General features: G+C 38.0%; 1 protein-coding gene across 4 annotated transcripts in view; it reads left to right on the forward strand.

Annotated features, from left to right (window-relative positions):
* The window catches only part of GOLM2 (golgi membrane protein 2), a 126503-nt gene extending 112820 nt beyond the window's left edge, over window positions 1-13683 (forward strand). For 2 of the 4 annotated variants that reach the window (XM_012442279.2, XM_064365999.1), the window contains 2 exons: window positions 2764-2931; window positions 11296-13683. In XM_012442279.2, coding sequence (XP_012297702.1) covers window positions 2764-2931; window positions 11296-11366 — 239 coding nt within the window. In that variant the 3' untranslated portion in view covers window positions 11367-13683. The remainder of the gene's footprint in view (window positions 1-2763; window positions 2932-11295) is intronic. The other 2 variants (XM_012442280.2, XM_064366002.1) reach the window with 1 other exon arrangement.
* The last annotated feature ends 2416 nt before the right edge of the window (window positions 13684-16099 follow it).

The following is a 16099-nucleotide window of genomic DNA, read 5'->3' on the forward strand; positions in this document are numbered from 1 at the left end:
CACATTGCATAAAGATGACTTAACTCCAACAGCTATTTTGTCCATAAGCAAATACTGCATATTGAGGAAAAGAAAATATAGATATCTATAGATCTCTTTTTACTGTTTACATTGATATCATTTATTTTATTATTTAAAAAAAAATTTAAAAAAACCCCAAAATGTCTGTTTTATAATTAGGAGACAGAGTGTTTTTTTACAAATAGCCTACCTATTCTCTTGTATGTTTCTTCTCTCTATTTCATCTACTTTTGTACTTATTTATTGTACATACTCAAGTTTATACTAAAATAGTTTTAAGATGAATTCATGTTCTTTTTATTGGCCTCAGTTACTCCAATTACTTCAGTCTCCTGTTGTCCCCACACCCTTTCTTCTTTAAAAGCTCTGTAAGTGCAATTTGTTCTTTAACAATTTTCCTGATGGACTCTATACCCAGCTATTAGAAATACATTGGCTTGATGATGTGATGAACCGTCTATAGAATTGACCAGTACCACATAATTCTATTTGTGCTTAACCTTTCTTCCCAAGCAAAGGAAACTTTATTTTTTTCCTTAGTGTTTCATTGCAATGTAAATTTTATTTATTTATTTATTTTTTAATTTTTAGAGATAGGGTCTTGCTGTTGCCTAGGCTGGGGTGCAGTGGCAAAATCATAGCTCACTATAACCTCAAACTCCTGGCCTCAAGTGATCCTCCTGTATCAGCCTCACAAGTAGATGAGACTACAGACACACGCCACCATGCCTGGCTAATTTTTTTTTTTTTTAAGAGACGAGGTCTCACTCTGTCACCCAGGCTAAAGTGCAGTGGCACCATCCTAACTCACTGTACCCTTGGACCCCTGGGATTAAGCAATCCTCCTACCTCAGCCTCCTGAGTAGCTAGGATTATAGGTGCGCACCACCATACCCAGCTAATTTTTGTACTTTTTGTAGAGATGGTTCTCAGTATGTTGCCCAGGCTGGTCTCCACCTCCTGGGCTCAAGCAATCTTCCCACCTTGGCCTTCCAAATTACTGCTATTACAGACATATGCCACTGCACCCAGCCTGCATTGTAAAGTTTTGAAATATATTTTTAAAAATTTGGACCTATCACAGAAAGTTCTTAAATTTCTAAGTCTTACATTCTTGCATCATTAGTAAGTTAATTTTATGGATTAAAACAAATCTACTTTTATGCTAAGTTAAACTTAATGTCTAAGTATAGTTTTAGTTTTACTTGCATTTCTGATTCAGATCCTAGTGTGCCTAACGAACATTTTGATTTTCTTTCTTTCTTTTTTTTTTTTTTTTGAGACAGAATCTCACTCTGTCGCCAGGCTGGAGTGCAGTGGCCAATCTCGGCTCACTGCAACCTTTGGCTCACTGCAACCCCCGCCTCCTGGGTTCAAGTGATTCTCCTGTCTCAGCCTCCTAAGTAGCTGGGACTACAGGCAGGCACCAGCACGCCCAGCTGATTTTTGTATTTTTAGTAGAGACAGGGTTTCACCATGTTGGCTAGAATAATCTCTATTTCTTGACGTTGTGATCCACCCACCTCTGCCTCCCAAAGTGCTGGAATTACAGGCGTTTGCCACCTCGCCCGGCCTAACATTTTGATCTTCAATGTCTAATTGTTGAATAATTTTCTACAGTAGGTATTATGTTTATTTATCTTGATTTCTTTTTTTTTTCTACAGTAGGTATTATGTTTATCTTCTTGATTTCTTTTTTTTTTTTTTGAAATGGACTCTTGCTTTTGTTACCCAGGCTGGAGTGCAGTGGCATGATCTCTGCTCAGTGCACCCTCTGCCTCCCAGGTTCAAGCAGTTCTCCTGCCTCAGCCTTTTGTGTAGCTGGGATTACAGGTGCCTGCCACCACACCCGGCTAATTTTTGTATTTTCTGTAGAGATGGGGTTTCACCATGTTTGCCAGGGTGGTCTTGAACTACTTACCTCAGGTGATCCGCCCATCTCAACCTCCCAAAGTCCTGTGATTACAGGTGTGATCTACGGCACCCAGCCTGTCTTGGTTTCTAATGGTTATAAATGTGTACAATATAATGGCCTTATGTAGGTCAAATTTCTTAAGCTTCCACTGACTTTTTTAAAAATCTGACTTAGGAAATGAGAGGAGATAAACCAGAATTACTTGGGATTTTTTTTTAAACCACTAGGGATTCTGATGGCTTACTTTCTTTGCCATCCCTTTTTGGAAATCCAAAATGCATGCCACCATACCCAGCTAATTTTTGTATTTTTTATAGAGACAGGGTTTCACCATGTTGCCCATGCTGGTCTCGAACTCTTGAGCTCAAGCGATCCACCCACCTCAACCTCCCAAAGTTCTAGGATTATAAGCGTGGGCCACTGCACCAGGCCTAGATTTTCAAATTTTAAATATGTATCATCTCTAGTAATAAAATAATTTATTCTCCTAAAGTGTTAAATTAAACTTACTTATATTAGGGAAGTTTTTGGTTATTAAGAAAACAGCCCTAAAAATGGTGCCAATTTCTTTAAGAAATCATTCAAATCTTAAGTGGCAAGCACTAAAGTTAATACAAAAGAGAAATTTTTAGTAAAAGTTATGTATTTTCACAGTCTTTGCTCTTGAATACTTTTGTCTTGGATAACCTTCACAAAATGTATCCTTTTATATCCAGTACCCTAAAAGTTGCCAGGTTTCTCTTGTCTACTTTCTAGTCTGCCTTCAATATAGATTCCTTCTTTTTTTCTCTCTTTACTCTTGAATTAATCCTCTACCTACTTCACAGGCCGGTTCTTTGATGAGAATGAATCCCCTGTTGATCCGCAGCATGGCTCTAAACTGGCGGATTATAATGGGGATGATGGTAACGTAGGTGAGTATGAGGCAGACAAGCAGGCTGAGCTGGCTTACAATGAGGAAGAAGATGGTGATGGTGGAGAGGAAGACGTCCAAGGTGAGCGTGGGCCTGGCCTCCATGCTGTAACCATGAAACCCAACTATTAGTTTTTTGGTTGAATTTGTGTAGAATTTCCCCCACTTATTAGTAGCAGTATAACCTCAATTTTTTTTTTTTTCCTGGAGACAGAGTTTCACTCTTGTTGCCCAGCCTGGAGTGCAGTGGTGTGATCTCGGCTCACTGGAACCTCTGCCTCCTGGGTTCAAGCCTCCTGCCTCAGCCTCCTGAGTAACTGGTATTACAGGCATGTGCCACTAAGCCCAGCTAATTTTGTATTTTTAGTAGAGACGGGGTTTCTCCACGTTGGTCAGGCTGGTCTCGAACTCTCGACATCAGGTGATCCACCTGCCTTGGCCTCCCAAAGTGCTGGGATTACAGGCATGAGCCACTGAGCCCGGCCAACCTCACTGTTAATACAAAGAGGTTTTGTGTGCTTTTTCAGTTTTATTTTGAAAACTATTTTATGATAGTGGCAGTTGTAAATGTGCAAATTATTTTAATTTTTAAAATTTTGGTTATCTTATTATGTATATTATTCATACAGCTACAATTTAAAACTCAGGATCTTCACAAATTTTAGAATTAAATTGTTTAGAATGACTCTAGAGTTTACCTAAGGCAAATTCTTCTAGAAAATATACTTTTCCAATTTCTAATTTGAAAACATTTCATTATTTCAGGTACAAATATTGCCCAGGTAGCTTTTTCATTATAAGGAAAGCCACAAAGGGAATGGTCTCCTCCACACTGAAGATAGGATTATTTCACCACTCACATAGCAGAGGAAGGCTGTTTTTGAATTTTTTCTGAGAGGCTTAAAATTTATATTTAACAATCAGTATGTGAAGATTTATTTTACATTTAATACACAGATTCAACATATTTTTCTTATTCACTGTGTTACTTCTGCTGAGCATTTAACTTAGTGAAAGTTCACATTCTCCATGTATGCATGCAGCCCTACCCATGCATGCATATCAGAGTGTTTTGTTTTATTGCAAGTTTTTAGGACAGTTTTCTGCCTGCTTATATTGTATATTGTTTAGTAGTATTTGTGGAACTATTTCTCTTTTCTATAAAAGTTGATTGTGACCTTAGAGTGTGATACATTAAATTTTTATGTGATGCATGGAAATTTTTCATTGTATCCTGTTTTGATTTCTTCCTTAGCTGTTTTTAAAGTAATTAAATTTTTATTTAGTTCATGACAAGCATTGTTTTTATAAAACCCAGAAGAAAGTATAGTTGTTCTAGAAGATCATATAGTTTGTAGAAAAAAGGGAAACTAGCATACGACTCTGACTTCTACCTAGGCACTGTTTTAATAGTTCATTTTAATTTTGGAAAAATATGATTATTGGGGATAGAAAAAGGATTAATATGTGCTAGGAGTTATATAAGGTTATATTTATAAGAATTTCTCGGCCGGGCACGGTGGCTCAAGCCTGTAATCCCAGCACTTTGGGAGGCCGAGGCGGGTGGATCACGAGGTCAAGAGATCGAGACCATCCTGGTCAACATGGTGAAACCCCGTCTCTACTAATACAAAAAATTAGCTGGGCATGGTGGCGCGTGCCTGTAATCCCAGCTACTCAGGAGGCTGAGGCAGGAGAATTGCCTGAACCCAGGAGGCGGAGGTTGCAGTGAGCCGAGATCGTGCCATTGCACTCCTGCCTGGGTAACGAGCGAAACTCCGCCTCAAAAAAAAAGAATTTCTCTAACACTTTTTGGTAATATTGATATAAATATAACCTTACAATATTATGTACTTTTTTTATAATCTCATCCTTTTTTCATAAATTTTAACATTGTTTTCCTCATCGTTTTTTTGGATTATATTTATTTGCAATTATTTATAATGTTTTAAGGCTTTTTCATGTGTGTGTATCATATCACCAATTAGATTGTAAGCTCTTGGAGGGCAGGAATTTTTATTTATTTTGCCTTCTATTTTGTTTGTATCATTTTCTACCTTCACACACACACCCCACAGTAGTTTGTACACAGGGCCCTCAATAAATATTAATAACTGATAATTGTATGCTTTTCTCATTGAGCTCTTGTTCTTATAACTGTGACTAGGGTAATAACCCTTTAACTTCTGGTCTTACAAGCTTGCTTGGTTTACACTTTAAATATTCTCTAATTTTTTTAAGGGCTTTTTCATCTCATTGGATAATTTTGAAGTTTTTATTACGGCAGTTTATCTCAATCTTTGTTGTCAATCATTTCTTATATTCTGAAGGTTGCTGTCACAATATTTTAATATTTGTATGGGTTTTAATCTATTGTAAATTTATTTTCAGTACCTTCTCTCTCCCTTTATTGTACCCTTCTCCTTCTTCCTCCCCTGATTCTTGTTGCCACCTTCTACTTCAAGTCCCCAAGACCCTCATGTTGCCCTCCCATTCCTTTCACAAGAAAATAAATTCACTGATTCTAAGGAATGTAAGAAAATGACAGAAGATGATGTCCTCAGTGAAGTAGGGAAGGGGTTGTTACATTTTTTGATTTCCCTATCTGCAAGTGAATCTTACTTGATCTGAGTGTTGCCATTTAACATTTCTTGTCTCATTCTGGCGTTCTCTAGATGATAGCGGCAGGAGGATAGGGCACCTACAAAGGGGACCAAGAACAAAAAGATGCAGGAACATCAGCCCCAACAAATAAAGAGGGATAAATTTGGGTGAACTGACTAAAAAGGAATACTGAAGAGACCTAAATAATTGTTAACATGTTTCCAGGAATTCTTTTTTTTTTTTTGAGACAGAGTCTTGCTCTGTTGCCCAGGCTGGAGTGCAGTGCCACAGTCTTGGCTCACTGCAGTCTTCGACTCCCAGGTTCAATCGATTTTCGTGCCTCAGCCTCCCAAGTAGTGGGGACTACAGGCATGCACCACCACATCCAACTAAGTTTTGTATTTTTAGTAGAAACGAGATTTCACCATGTTGCCAAGGCTGGTCTCGAACTCCTGACCTCAAGTGATTCACCCTCCTCAGCCTCCTAAAGTACTGGGATTACAGGCATAAACCACCATACCTGTCCATCCAAGGATTCTTTAGGTATATTATTAACTGTCTAAAAAGTGACAAGAGGAAATTATGGCTGTTCCCTAACTTATCAACAACTTGGATTCCAGATGTTTGTTACTAAGTCAAAACAGGACAGAATACTTCATTGTGCCAATGTGGAAATAATGGTTGGGTTCCCAGTACGGTTTGCACTTGGAGCCAAAACAAGCAATAAAATAGAATAGAAAAAAAGTTAGTCAGTCAGGTGTGGTGGCTCACACCTGTAATCCCAGCACTTCGGGATGCCAAGGTGGGCAGATCACTTGAGGTCAGGAGTTTGAGACCAGCCTAGCCAACATGGTGAAACCTCATCTCTACTAAAAAATACAAAAATTAGCTGGGCATGGTGGCAGGTGCCTGTAATCCCAGCTACTTGGGAGGCTGAGGCAGAATTGCTTGAACCTAGGAGGCAGAGGTTGTGGTGAGCTGAGATCGCACCATTGCACTCCAGCCTGGGTAACAGAATAAGACTCTGTCTCAAAAAAAAGAAAGAAAGAAAAAAATGTTAGTCTAGAATCAAGAGATAGGCTGTGTATTGCTTTCCAAGTCACAAACTCTCGGCCACAATTTCTTCATCTGTATGAAGACTGTTGAACTGGAATAAATGATCTTTCTCAGCTTTAAAATTCTGTGGCCACATTCAAGTTGGAATCACTATATATAACACAAGTATAATGGGAAAATATGTTTCAGATTTCAGGATGTCTGAAACACATCTATTCCCAAATCCATGAAAGAAAGTAGAAACTTTATTGCCACCATTGTGACTCTACAGCCAAAGATAACAAAAAATGAAGCACACATTTAATGTTATATAGATAGGAGCTCTTCTCTGCTCTCTCTAGTAGTAGGAGTAGTCTCTTAAGTTGTGAGGTCCCTAGGATTAGAGATTCCAGCTGCAGAATAAGATTCTGGCTTCGCCTAAGTACACTTTGGCTTTGGTCTCCAAAATTGTGTATTATGAATTCAGGCTTTGGCAGCATATCTGCCAATAGGGAACTGAAGGATTCCAGCCTTATCTGTATTACCTGTTCATTACATATTAATCACTGGGGTCAGCACTACTTGTAAAGTGTTTTGTAGAATCGAGGCCTATTTTTCCTTTGTTTTCAATTATTTATATATATAGATTAAAATATAACATTTTAATTAATATTTTAATTTTAATTAACTACAACTTAAATTAATAATTAAAATATAACATATTTTAATCTGTTTTCTAATTTATTATAGATATATCTAGATAATTTATTGCAGATAAAAATTATAAACATTTATATAAAAATGTTTACATATTTATAATACATTTATATCTATTTCTATTGATATATAAATGGTTATCTATATTTTAATATGTATATTATATGTGTGTGTGTGTGTGTGTGTATATATATATATATATATATATATTTTTTTTTTTTTAGACAGGGTCTCCCTCTGTCACCCAGGCTGCAGTGCAGTAGTGTAATTGTGGCTCACTGCAGCCTCGACCTCCTGGGCTCAAGAGATCCCCCTACCTCAGCCTCCTGAGTATTTAGGACTACAGGCATGCACCACCACACCTGGCTAGTTTTTTGTATTTTTTTTTCATAGTGGCAGGGTTTAGCCATGTTTCCCAGGCTGGTCTTAAACTCCTGGACTCAAATAATCAGGCTGCACTAGGTCTCCCAAAGTGCTGGGATTATAGGCATGAGCCATTGCACCTGGCTCTTCACTGGCTTTTTGCCTCAAGAAGTTATTGCTTGGTAGAGCTTTCTTTTTTGCTGTTTGTGGGTTTTTTGTTGTTGTTGTTAATTTTTTAATTTTCTAAGATGGGGTCTTGCTGCGTTGCCCAGGCTGGTCTCAAACTCCTGAGCTCAAGCTATCCATTTGCCTCAGACTCCCAAAGTGCTGGGATCACAGGCGTGAGCCACTGCACTCAGATGGTAGAGGTTTCTTTAATGGAGGTAGCCTTTCTTGACTTCAGAGGGAATTTAGGAATTATTTAATAAATTATTGCTATCTTTAAAATTATATTTCCTGTAATGCTCATTTTACCTTGATGAACTATTTAATATTTTGCTGCTTCCTAAAATGAACTATATAAGTTTCTATAACTATATTTAGTGGTTATCCATTATTCTACATTAGATTTGGTTAGATGATTTCATAATCACATACTACTACTTTACAGATAAGGGCAAAGAAGTTGTTGGTAGAAACATGAATTCTGGATAGAATAGCTACACTGAATTTAAAAGTCCTATGAAATTCTGAAAACAATGTGAAGATACCATATTAAAACTTTGCTAACAGGTATAAATTAGTAAAACAAAAAAACCTCTTTATATTTATCGAGGACATTGCAAGTAATGACTGCCTTCACATATGTATTTTTTTTTTTTTTTGAGACGGAGTTTCGCTCTTCTTACCCAGTCTGGAGTGCAATGGCGCGATCTCCGCTCACCGCAACCTCCGCCTCCTGGGTTCAGGCAATTCTCCTGCCTCAGCCTCCTGAGTAGCTGGGATTACAGGCACGCGCCACTATGCCCAGCTAATTTTTTGTATTTTTAGTAGAGACGGGGTTTCACCATGTTGACCAGGATGGTCTCGATCTCTTGACCTCGTGATCCACCCGCCTCGGCCTCCCAAAGTGCTGGGATTACAGGCGTGAGCCACCGTGCCCGGTCCCTAAAAGATGTATTTATAGCCATAAGATGAGGTTCTATAATGTGGATCCTAAGGAGAGCTTTCTGGAGAGATGCCTGTGATTATTTTCCCTTTTAAAACCAAAGATAATTTTTTTAAAGTATAGAGTTCTTTGATAAATTGATTAGCATGTATATAAAGTAAAAGTGTAAAAATGGATATAATTTCAGGCTTAATACATATTAAGACAGATTTGGTTAACCAAAAAAGAAGAGGAAAAGAATAAAATAAAATAAAATAAAAGATTTGGGATTATCATACCTAGTGGGTTATACTATTTAAAAATAGATCATTTGTTAAGAATATGGAGAGGCTGGGCACAATGGTCACAGCTATAATCCCAGCACTTTGGGAGGCTAAGATGGGTGGATTGCTTGAACCCAGAAGTTCAAGACCAGCCTGGGCAACATAGTGAAACCCTGTCTCTACAAAAAAAAAAAAAAAAAAAAAAATTAGTCGGGCATGGTGGTGTGTGCCTATAGTCTCAGCTACTCAGAAAGCTAAGGTGAGAGGATCCCTTGAGCCCTGGAAAGTCGAGGCTGCAGTGAGCCAAGATTGTTCCACTGTACTCCAACCTGGGTGATGGGAGTAAGATCCTGTCTAAAAAAAAAAGGTGCAAAATGGTTGCCTGAAATTCTAGAAATGAAAATTTCTGTAAGTTCCACAGGAAAGATGTTGAGAAAGAAAGTTGGTTTATTTGACCTTTTTCTTTTCTTTTCTTGTTTCTCTTTTTTTTTTTTTTTTTTTTTGAGATTTTTTTTCTTTTGAGATGGGTTTAGCTCTGTTACCCAGGCTGGAGTGCAGTGGTGTGATCTGTGCTCACTGCAACCTCAGCCTTCCAGGCTCAGGCAATCCTTCTACCTCAGCCTCCTGAGTAGCTGGGACTACAGCTACACACAAACACACCTTACTAAATTTTGTTATTTTTAAAAGAGACTGGGTTTCAGCATGTTGCCCGGGCTGGTGTTGAACTCCTGAGATCACGCGATCTCCCTGCCTCAGCCTCCCAAAGTGCTGGGATTGCAAGCTTGTACAACCATGCCAGGCCTATTTGGCATTTTTGAAAGAAGAAAGTTTTAGAGTGTAAAACCTCTCATGCCTAAAGTAATAGATTTCAGAAAACTATAGTATACATATGAATTTAGATTCCAATGTATAACTTTCTTTATATTAACAAAAATTAAGCTATTGGGTAATAGTATCTGTGAACTAGAATGTAGGAAAAGTGATTTTTTAAGCCTGCAGAGGAGCCAAAAGATACCATAAAAATCCATGTACTCCAAAGGGATTCTCCAAGGCTCTGGTCAAAATACTTTTCATTCTTGTTCCAATATAATTTTAATACTCTTGGCCGAGGCCAGCGGATCACTTGAGCCTGGGAGTTCCAGACCAGCCTGGGCAACATGGCAAAACCCCGTCTTTACAAAAAATACAAAATGTAGCCGGGTGTGGTGGCAGGCACCTGTGGCCCCAGCTATCTGGGAGGCTGAGATGGAAGGATCACTTGAGCCCAGGAGGTTGAGGCTGCAAGTTGGCCATGATAGCACCACTGCATTCGAGCCTGGCCAACAGAGCAAGGTTCTGTCTCAAAAACCAACAACCCAATAACAACCTCTTGAGCAGTCTCATTTTAAAATCTGTAATTTGCAGCAAAATTAGAAAGGAAGGGTTGCTACTGGCAGGTAAATTGAAAACAAAGCAAAGTGACAACTCATAGCCAAGAAAGAGCCAGAAAAATATGTAGTAGCCAAATAAATCAAACTTCATAGCACTATTTGGAGAATTTAATATAGCTACTCAAAGAGCCTTTGAAGATTTTATTAACAGTAATCTTTTTTTTTCTGTTTAGTTAAGAAAAGTTTAAATTTTGGTTGTTATACTCCATTTAGGAAGCCAAGAGTAAGCTATTTGCAGAGAAGCAAAGAAATTCACTAAAATGTTAAATGTTGGGATCATGGTGACTTTTACTTTTCTATCTATTATAATTTTTACATTACCAATATGGGATACTTTTTTAATTAGAAAAAAAATTGATTTTTAAAAGCCTGAAAATGTGTACAGAAAGGTTTCTACCAAAGCTTTAATTTAAAGGACTAACCTTCATCTATATAGAAATAATATATTTAGGCTGGGCGCGGTGGCTCACGCCTATAATCTCAGCAGTTTCGGAGGCCGAGGCAGCAGATCACCTGAGGTCAAGAGTTCGAGACCAGCCTGGCCAATGTGGTGAAACCCCATCTCTACTAAAAATACAAAAATTAGCTAGGCGTGGTGGCAGGTGCCTGTAGTCCTAGCTACTTGGAAGGCTGAGGCAGGAGAATCGCTTGATCCTGGGAGGTGGAGGTTGCGGCGAGCCGAGATCGTACCATTGCACTCCATCCTGGGTGACAGAGTGAGACTCCATCTCAAAAAAATAAAGAAATAGAACAACATTTGTACTTTTCACTCTTTGGCTAAGCATCTAAGAAATAGAACACTATTTATACTAGGTGTAAAATAACAAGCAGAAAACTATCTTAAGGCTGAAAAAAACTGAGACATTAATTGGATTTCTGCAGTGATAAAAAAATAATATTTTGATACAAAACTATTTTACTTACAGATGATGAAGAACGAGAACTTCAAATGGATCCTGCAGACTATGGAAAGCAACATTTCAATGATGTCCTTTAAGTCCTAAAGGAACACTTCAGAAAACCTAAAGTGCTGTAAAATGAAATCATTCTACTTTGTCCTTTCTGACTTTTGTTGTAAAGATCACTTGTATCAGTTGTAAAGATACATTGAGATAGAATTAAGGAAAAACTTTAATGAAGGAATGTACCCATGTACATATGTGAACTTTTTAATATTGTATTATCATGGCAGAGACTTTTTTGGTTATAATACACCTAAGCCAAAAATAGTTAATCTTTGCATTTAAAGCAAACTAATGTATATTTCACATTTTATTGAGCCGACTTATTTCCACAAATAGATAAACAGGAAAAAATGGTTGTACAGGTTATATGTTGCATAGCATAACCATAGTAAGAACAGATATTCAGCAGAAAACTTTTTATACACTAATTTTTTTTTTTTTTTTTTGAGATGGAGTTTTGCTCTTGTTGCCCAGGCTGGAGTGCAATGGCGCAATCTAGACTCACTGCAACCTCTACCTCCTGGGTTCAAGCAATTCTCCTGCCTCGGCCTCTGTAATCCTGGTGGGATTACAGATGCCCTCCACCATGCCTAGCTAATTTTTGTATTTTTAATAGAGACAAGGTTTCACCGTGTTGGCCAGGCTGGTCTTGAACTCCTGACCTCAGGTGATTCTCCCACCTTGGCCTCCCAAAGTGCTGGGATTAGAGGCGTGAGTCACCATGTCCTATACACTAATTCTTGTTAGCCCAACAGCTGTTCTGTTCTATCTACCCCTCATTTCATTCTCAAGGAGTCATACCTAGAATAGTTACACACAAGAGGGGAAACTAGAAGCCAAACACTGGACAGTATGTATACAAAGTCACCTCCCTACTCCTTTTATTTTGCATGAGTGCAGATGTGTTTTGGCAGATAAGATTTCAGCTGAGGCCTGATGGAAATTGAGATAACCTGTAAAGACATAACAATATTTATGAGTTATATCTTAGTTCTTGAAATTATGGAATGCATGATTGATAATATATTTTTAATTTTTATTTTTTCAAGTAATACCAGTACTGTTTAACTGTAGCCAGCACTGGCTAAAATTTTTATATTTTCAGAGTTGAAGTTGGTGACGACATTAATGATTTAAACACCAGATCCTGAAAGGGGTTAAATCTACTTTGAAATGAATCCGTAATCAGTATTTCAAAGCTTTTCTGGTAATTTTAGTGATCTTATTTGACTAGACTTTTTCAGAAGTACTAAATAAGGAATTTTAACAGGTTTTTATTAATGCACAGATAAATAGAAGTACAGTGAGGTCTATAGCCATTTTATTAAAGTAGCTTAAAAGTTTGTAAAATAATGAATCTTGGTAATTACTTAATATGTAAGTTAAGAACCCATCAAGCTTATATTTGCCGGACTTACAAATTATTTTAAATGCCTTTATCTTTTTTGACACTATTCAATGGAATGTGTAAGCAACCTAATTCTTGTTTTCTGATTTAAAGCACTTTTAAATCTTATCCTGCTCCCAAAAAATGAAAGGTTTTGATCATAAGGGGAAATTTAAGATTGTTAACCTTGTTTTTCAGAAGAGCTACTGTTAATTGCACATAAACATGAAATGTGTTTTCCCCTGTGTACTAACAGATTCTAGTCAAAATTCAAACTTACAGTGGTAGAGAAACAGATTGTTCACTTATTGAGGTGCAAAAATTCTTAAGACTTCTGTTTAAAATTGCTTAATGACTAGGAAAAGATGCAGTAGTTTACTGAAATTGTTTTTCCACCATATCAAAGTAAACAATTCATGCTTTTATAAGGTCAGGCCTACAATGAATAGGTATGGTGGTTCACAGAATTTTAAAAATAGAGTTAAAGGGAAGTGATGTACCTTTTGGGGGCATTAGGGTGGGGAGATGAATCTAAAAATATCGCTATTAATACTTTATATTTAATAGTGCAAAAGCTTTACAAATGGAAACCATGCAATTACCTGCCTTTGTTCTTTTGTCATAAAAACAATCACTTGGTTGGTTGTATTGTAGCTGTTACTTAATATGGCAACATTTCTTTAATTAGCAGCCTAGATATTTTATAAACAGAAATCTTGGACCAACTGATAATATTTCTGACTGTATTAATATTTTAGTGCTATAAAATACTATGTGAATCTCTTAAAATTCTGACATTTTACAGTCTGTAGTAGACATACTGTTTTTATAACGTTTTACTTCTGCCTTAAGATTTAGGTTTTTAAAATGTATTTTTGCCCCGAATTAAGTGTTAATTTGATGGAAACTCTACTTTTAAAATCATCATTTACTGGGTTCTAATAAATTAAAAATTAAACTTGTTTCACTGATTTGCTGAGTCTAATACATATACAAACATCACATTCATGCTGCAAATACATTTTAACACTAAAACCTGAGTAAGTTGGCTCAGCGTGGTGGCTCACGCATGTAATCCCAGCACTTTGGGAGGCTGAGGCAGGTGGATCACCTGAGGTCAGGAGTTCAAGACCAGCCTGACTAACATGGTGAAACCCCATCTCTACTAAAAATACAAAAATTAGCCAGGTGTATTGGTGGGCACCTGTAATCCCAGCTACTCAGGAGGCTGAGGCAGCAGAATCGCTTGAACTCAGGAGGTGGAGGTTGCAGTGAGCCAAGATTGCACCATTGAACTCCAGCCTGGGTGATGACAGAGCTAGGCTTCATCTCAAAAAAAAATCTGAGTAAGTTAAGCACTCGTTTTAAATTAAGCTCAACTAGAAAACCAATTTTTTTTTTTTTTGAGACGGAGTCTCACTCTGTCGCCCAGGCTGGAATGCTGGAACGTAGTGGCACGATCTCGGCTCACTGCAACCTCTGACTCCCAGGTTCAAGCAATTCTCCTGCCTCAGCCTCCCAAGTAGTTGGGATTACAGGCGTGTGCCACCACACGCAGCTAATTCTTGTATTTTTGGTAGAGACAGGGTTTCACCATGTTGGCCAGGCTGGTGCCCTGCCTGAAAACCAAGTATTTTTATACCAGGGCTCTTTACTGTAGGTCTAGTTTATTCAACAAATATTGAATGCCTATTGTGTGCCCAGCATTGTTCTAGTTATTAAGATAAATGGATAAGATAGACAAGGTCTCTGTTCTCATGGAGTATACATTAAAGTGGGAGCAGTCAGACAATATACAAGTAAACAAATGAACAAGATAACTTGAAATAATGTTGAAGAGCTATTAAAAATAAAAGTTTCAGCCAGGTGCAGTGTCTCATCTGTAATCCTAGCACTTTGGGAGTCTGAGGCAGGTGGATCAGGAGGTCAGGAGATCGAGACCATCCTGGCTAACATGGTGAAACCCTGTCTCTACTAAAAATACAAAAAATTAGCCTGCTGTGGTGGCGTGTGCCTGTAATCCCAGCTCCTCAGGTGGCTGAGGCAGGAGAATCGCTTGAACCTGGGAGGTGGAGGTTGCAGTCAGCCAAGTTCACGCCATTGCACTCAAGCCTGGGCAACAAAGTGAGACTTCTGTCTCAAAAAAAAATTAAATAAAAATAAAAGTTCCAAGGTTCCAAATAATTAGGTTTTCACTGAACTAAAACATTTCAGTTATGTGGCTGGAGTGTAATGCGCAAGGGAGAGAGAAATGAGACTGAAGATGTATGGAAGGGGCAAGATAGGGGAGAGCATTGTAAGTTTAGGTATTGTTACTGACCCATTAACAAAAATGAAGCAAATATACATGGAAGGATTATTTTAGGAGAAATGTGATTGAAATGATTTTGAAATGACTTCAAAATCATTTCTAAAATATGTCACACTGTTTGAAGAAAATCTTAAGATTGTATCTTTTGGACCTCTCATTCCTGTAATCATGTAACAACAAAATTTGCTTGAATATGAGGACGGAGAATTTGTTTTAAAAAAAAGCAACAACATATTTATGAGGAAGTGTATTAGTCCGTTTTCACACTGCTATAAAGATACTACGTGAGACTGGGTACTTTATAAAGGAAAGAGGTTTAATTGACTCTCAGTTCCACATGGCTGAGAGGCCTCAGGAAACTTACAATCATGGTGGAAGATAAAAGGGAAGCAAGGCACATCTTACACAGAGACAGGAGAGAGAAAGTGCACAGGAAACTGCTATTTTTAAAACCATCGGATCTTGTGAGAAATCACTGTCAGGAGAGCAGCATCAGGGAAACCCTCACTATTAACCAAGCACCTCCTGGAACCAGGTCCCTGTCTCCACACACAAGGATTATAATTTGAGATGAGATTTGGGTGGGGACACAGAGCCAAACTATATCAGGAAGGTAGTCACTTTCCATAATGGGGCTGACCTTAGAAACACCTATTCCCTCATGTGTGGCATATGGTTTCAATAGGACAAACAGTGTGTCATTAATACATTTTCATTCTAGGTTATAGTTTTCACATCACATGTGGGCCATCGACATTTAGTTCTAATTGGACTATACAAAGCCCAGTCCAGCTTCTTTTTTTTTGAGATAGTCTCACTGGGCTGGCTCTTTTTTTTTTTTTTTTTTTGAGACAGTAGCGCAATCTGGGCTCACTGAAACCTCTGCCTCCCGGGTTCAATCAATTCTCCTGCCTCAGCCTCCCAAGTAGCTGGGAGTACAGGTGTTTGCTACCACACTCAGCTAATTTTTGTATTTTTAGTAGAGATGAGGTTTCACAATGTTGGCCAGGACGATCTCGATCTTTTGACCTTGTGATCCACCTACCTCAGCCTCCCCAGGTGCTGGG

This window comes from Aotus nancymaae, unplaced genomic scaffold (assembly GCF_030222135.1).
Source record: "Aotus nancymaae isolate 86718 unplaced genomic scaffold, 86718_ANA_hifiasm-v0.15.2.pri h1tg000062l, whole genome shotgun sequence".
In the NCBI taxonomy this organism is placed as follows: domain Eukaryota; kingdom Metazoa; phylum Chordata; class Mammalia; order Primates; family Aotidae; genus Aotus; species Aotus nancymaae.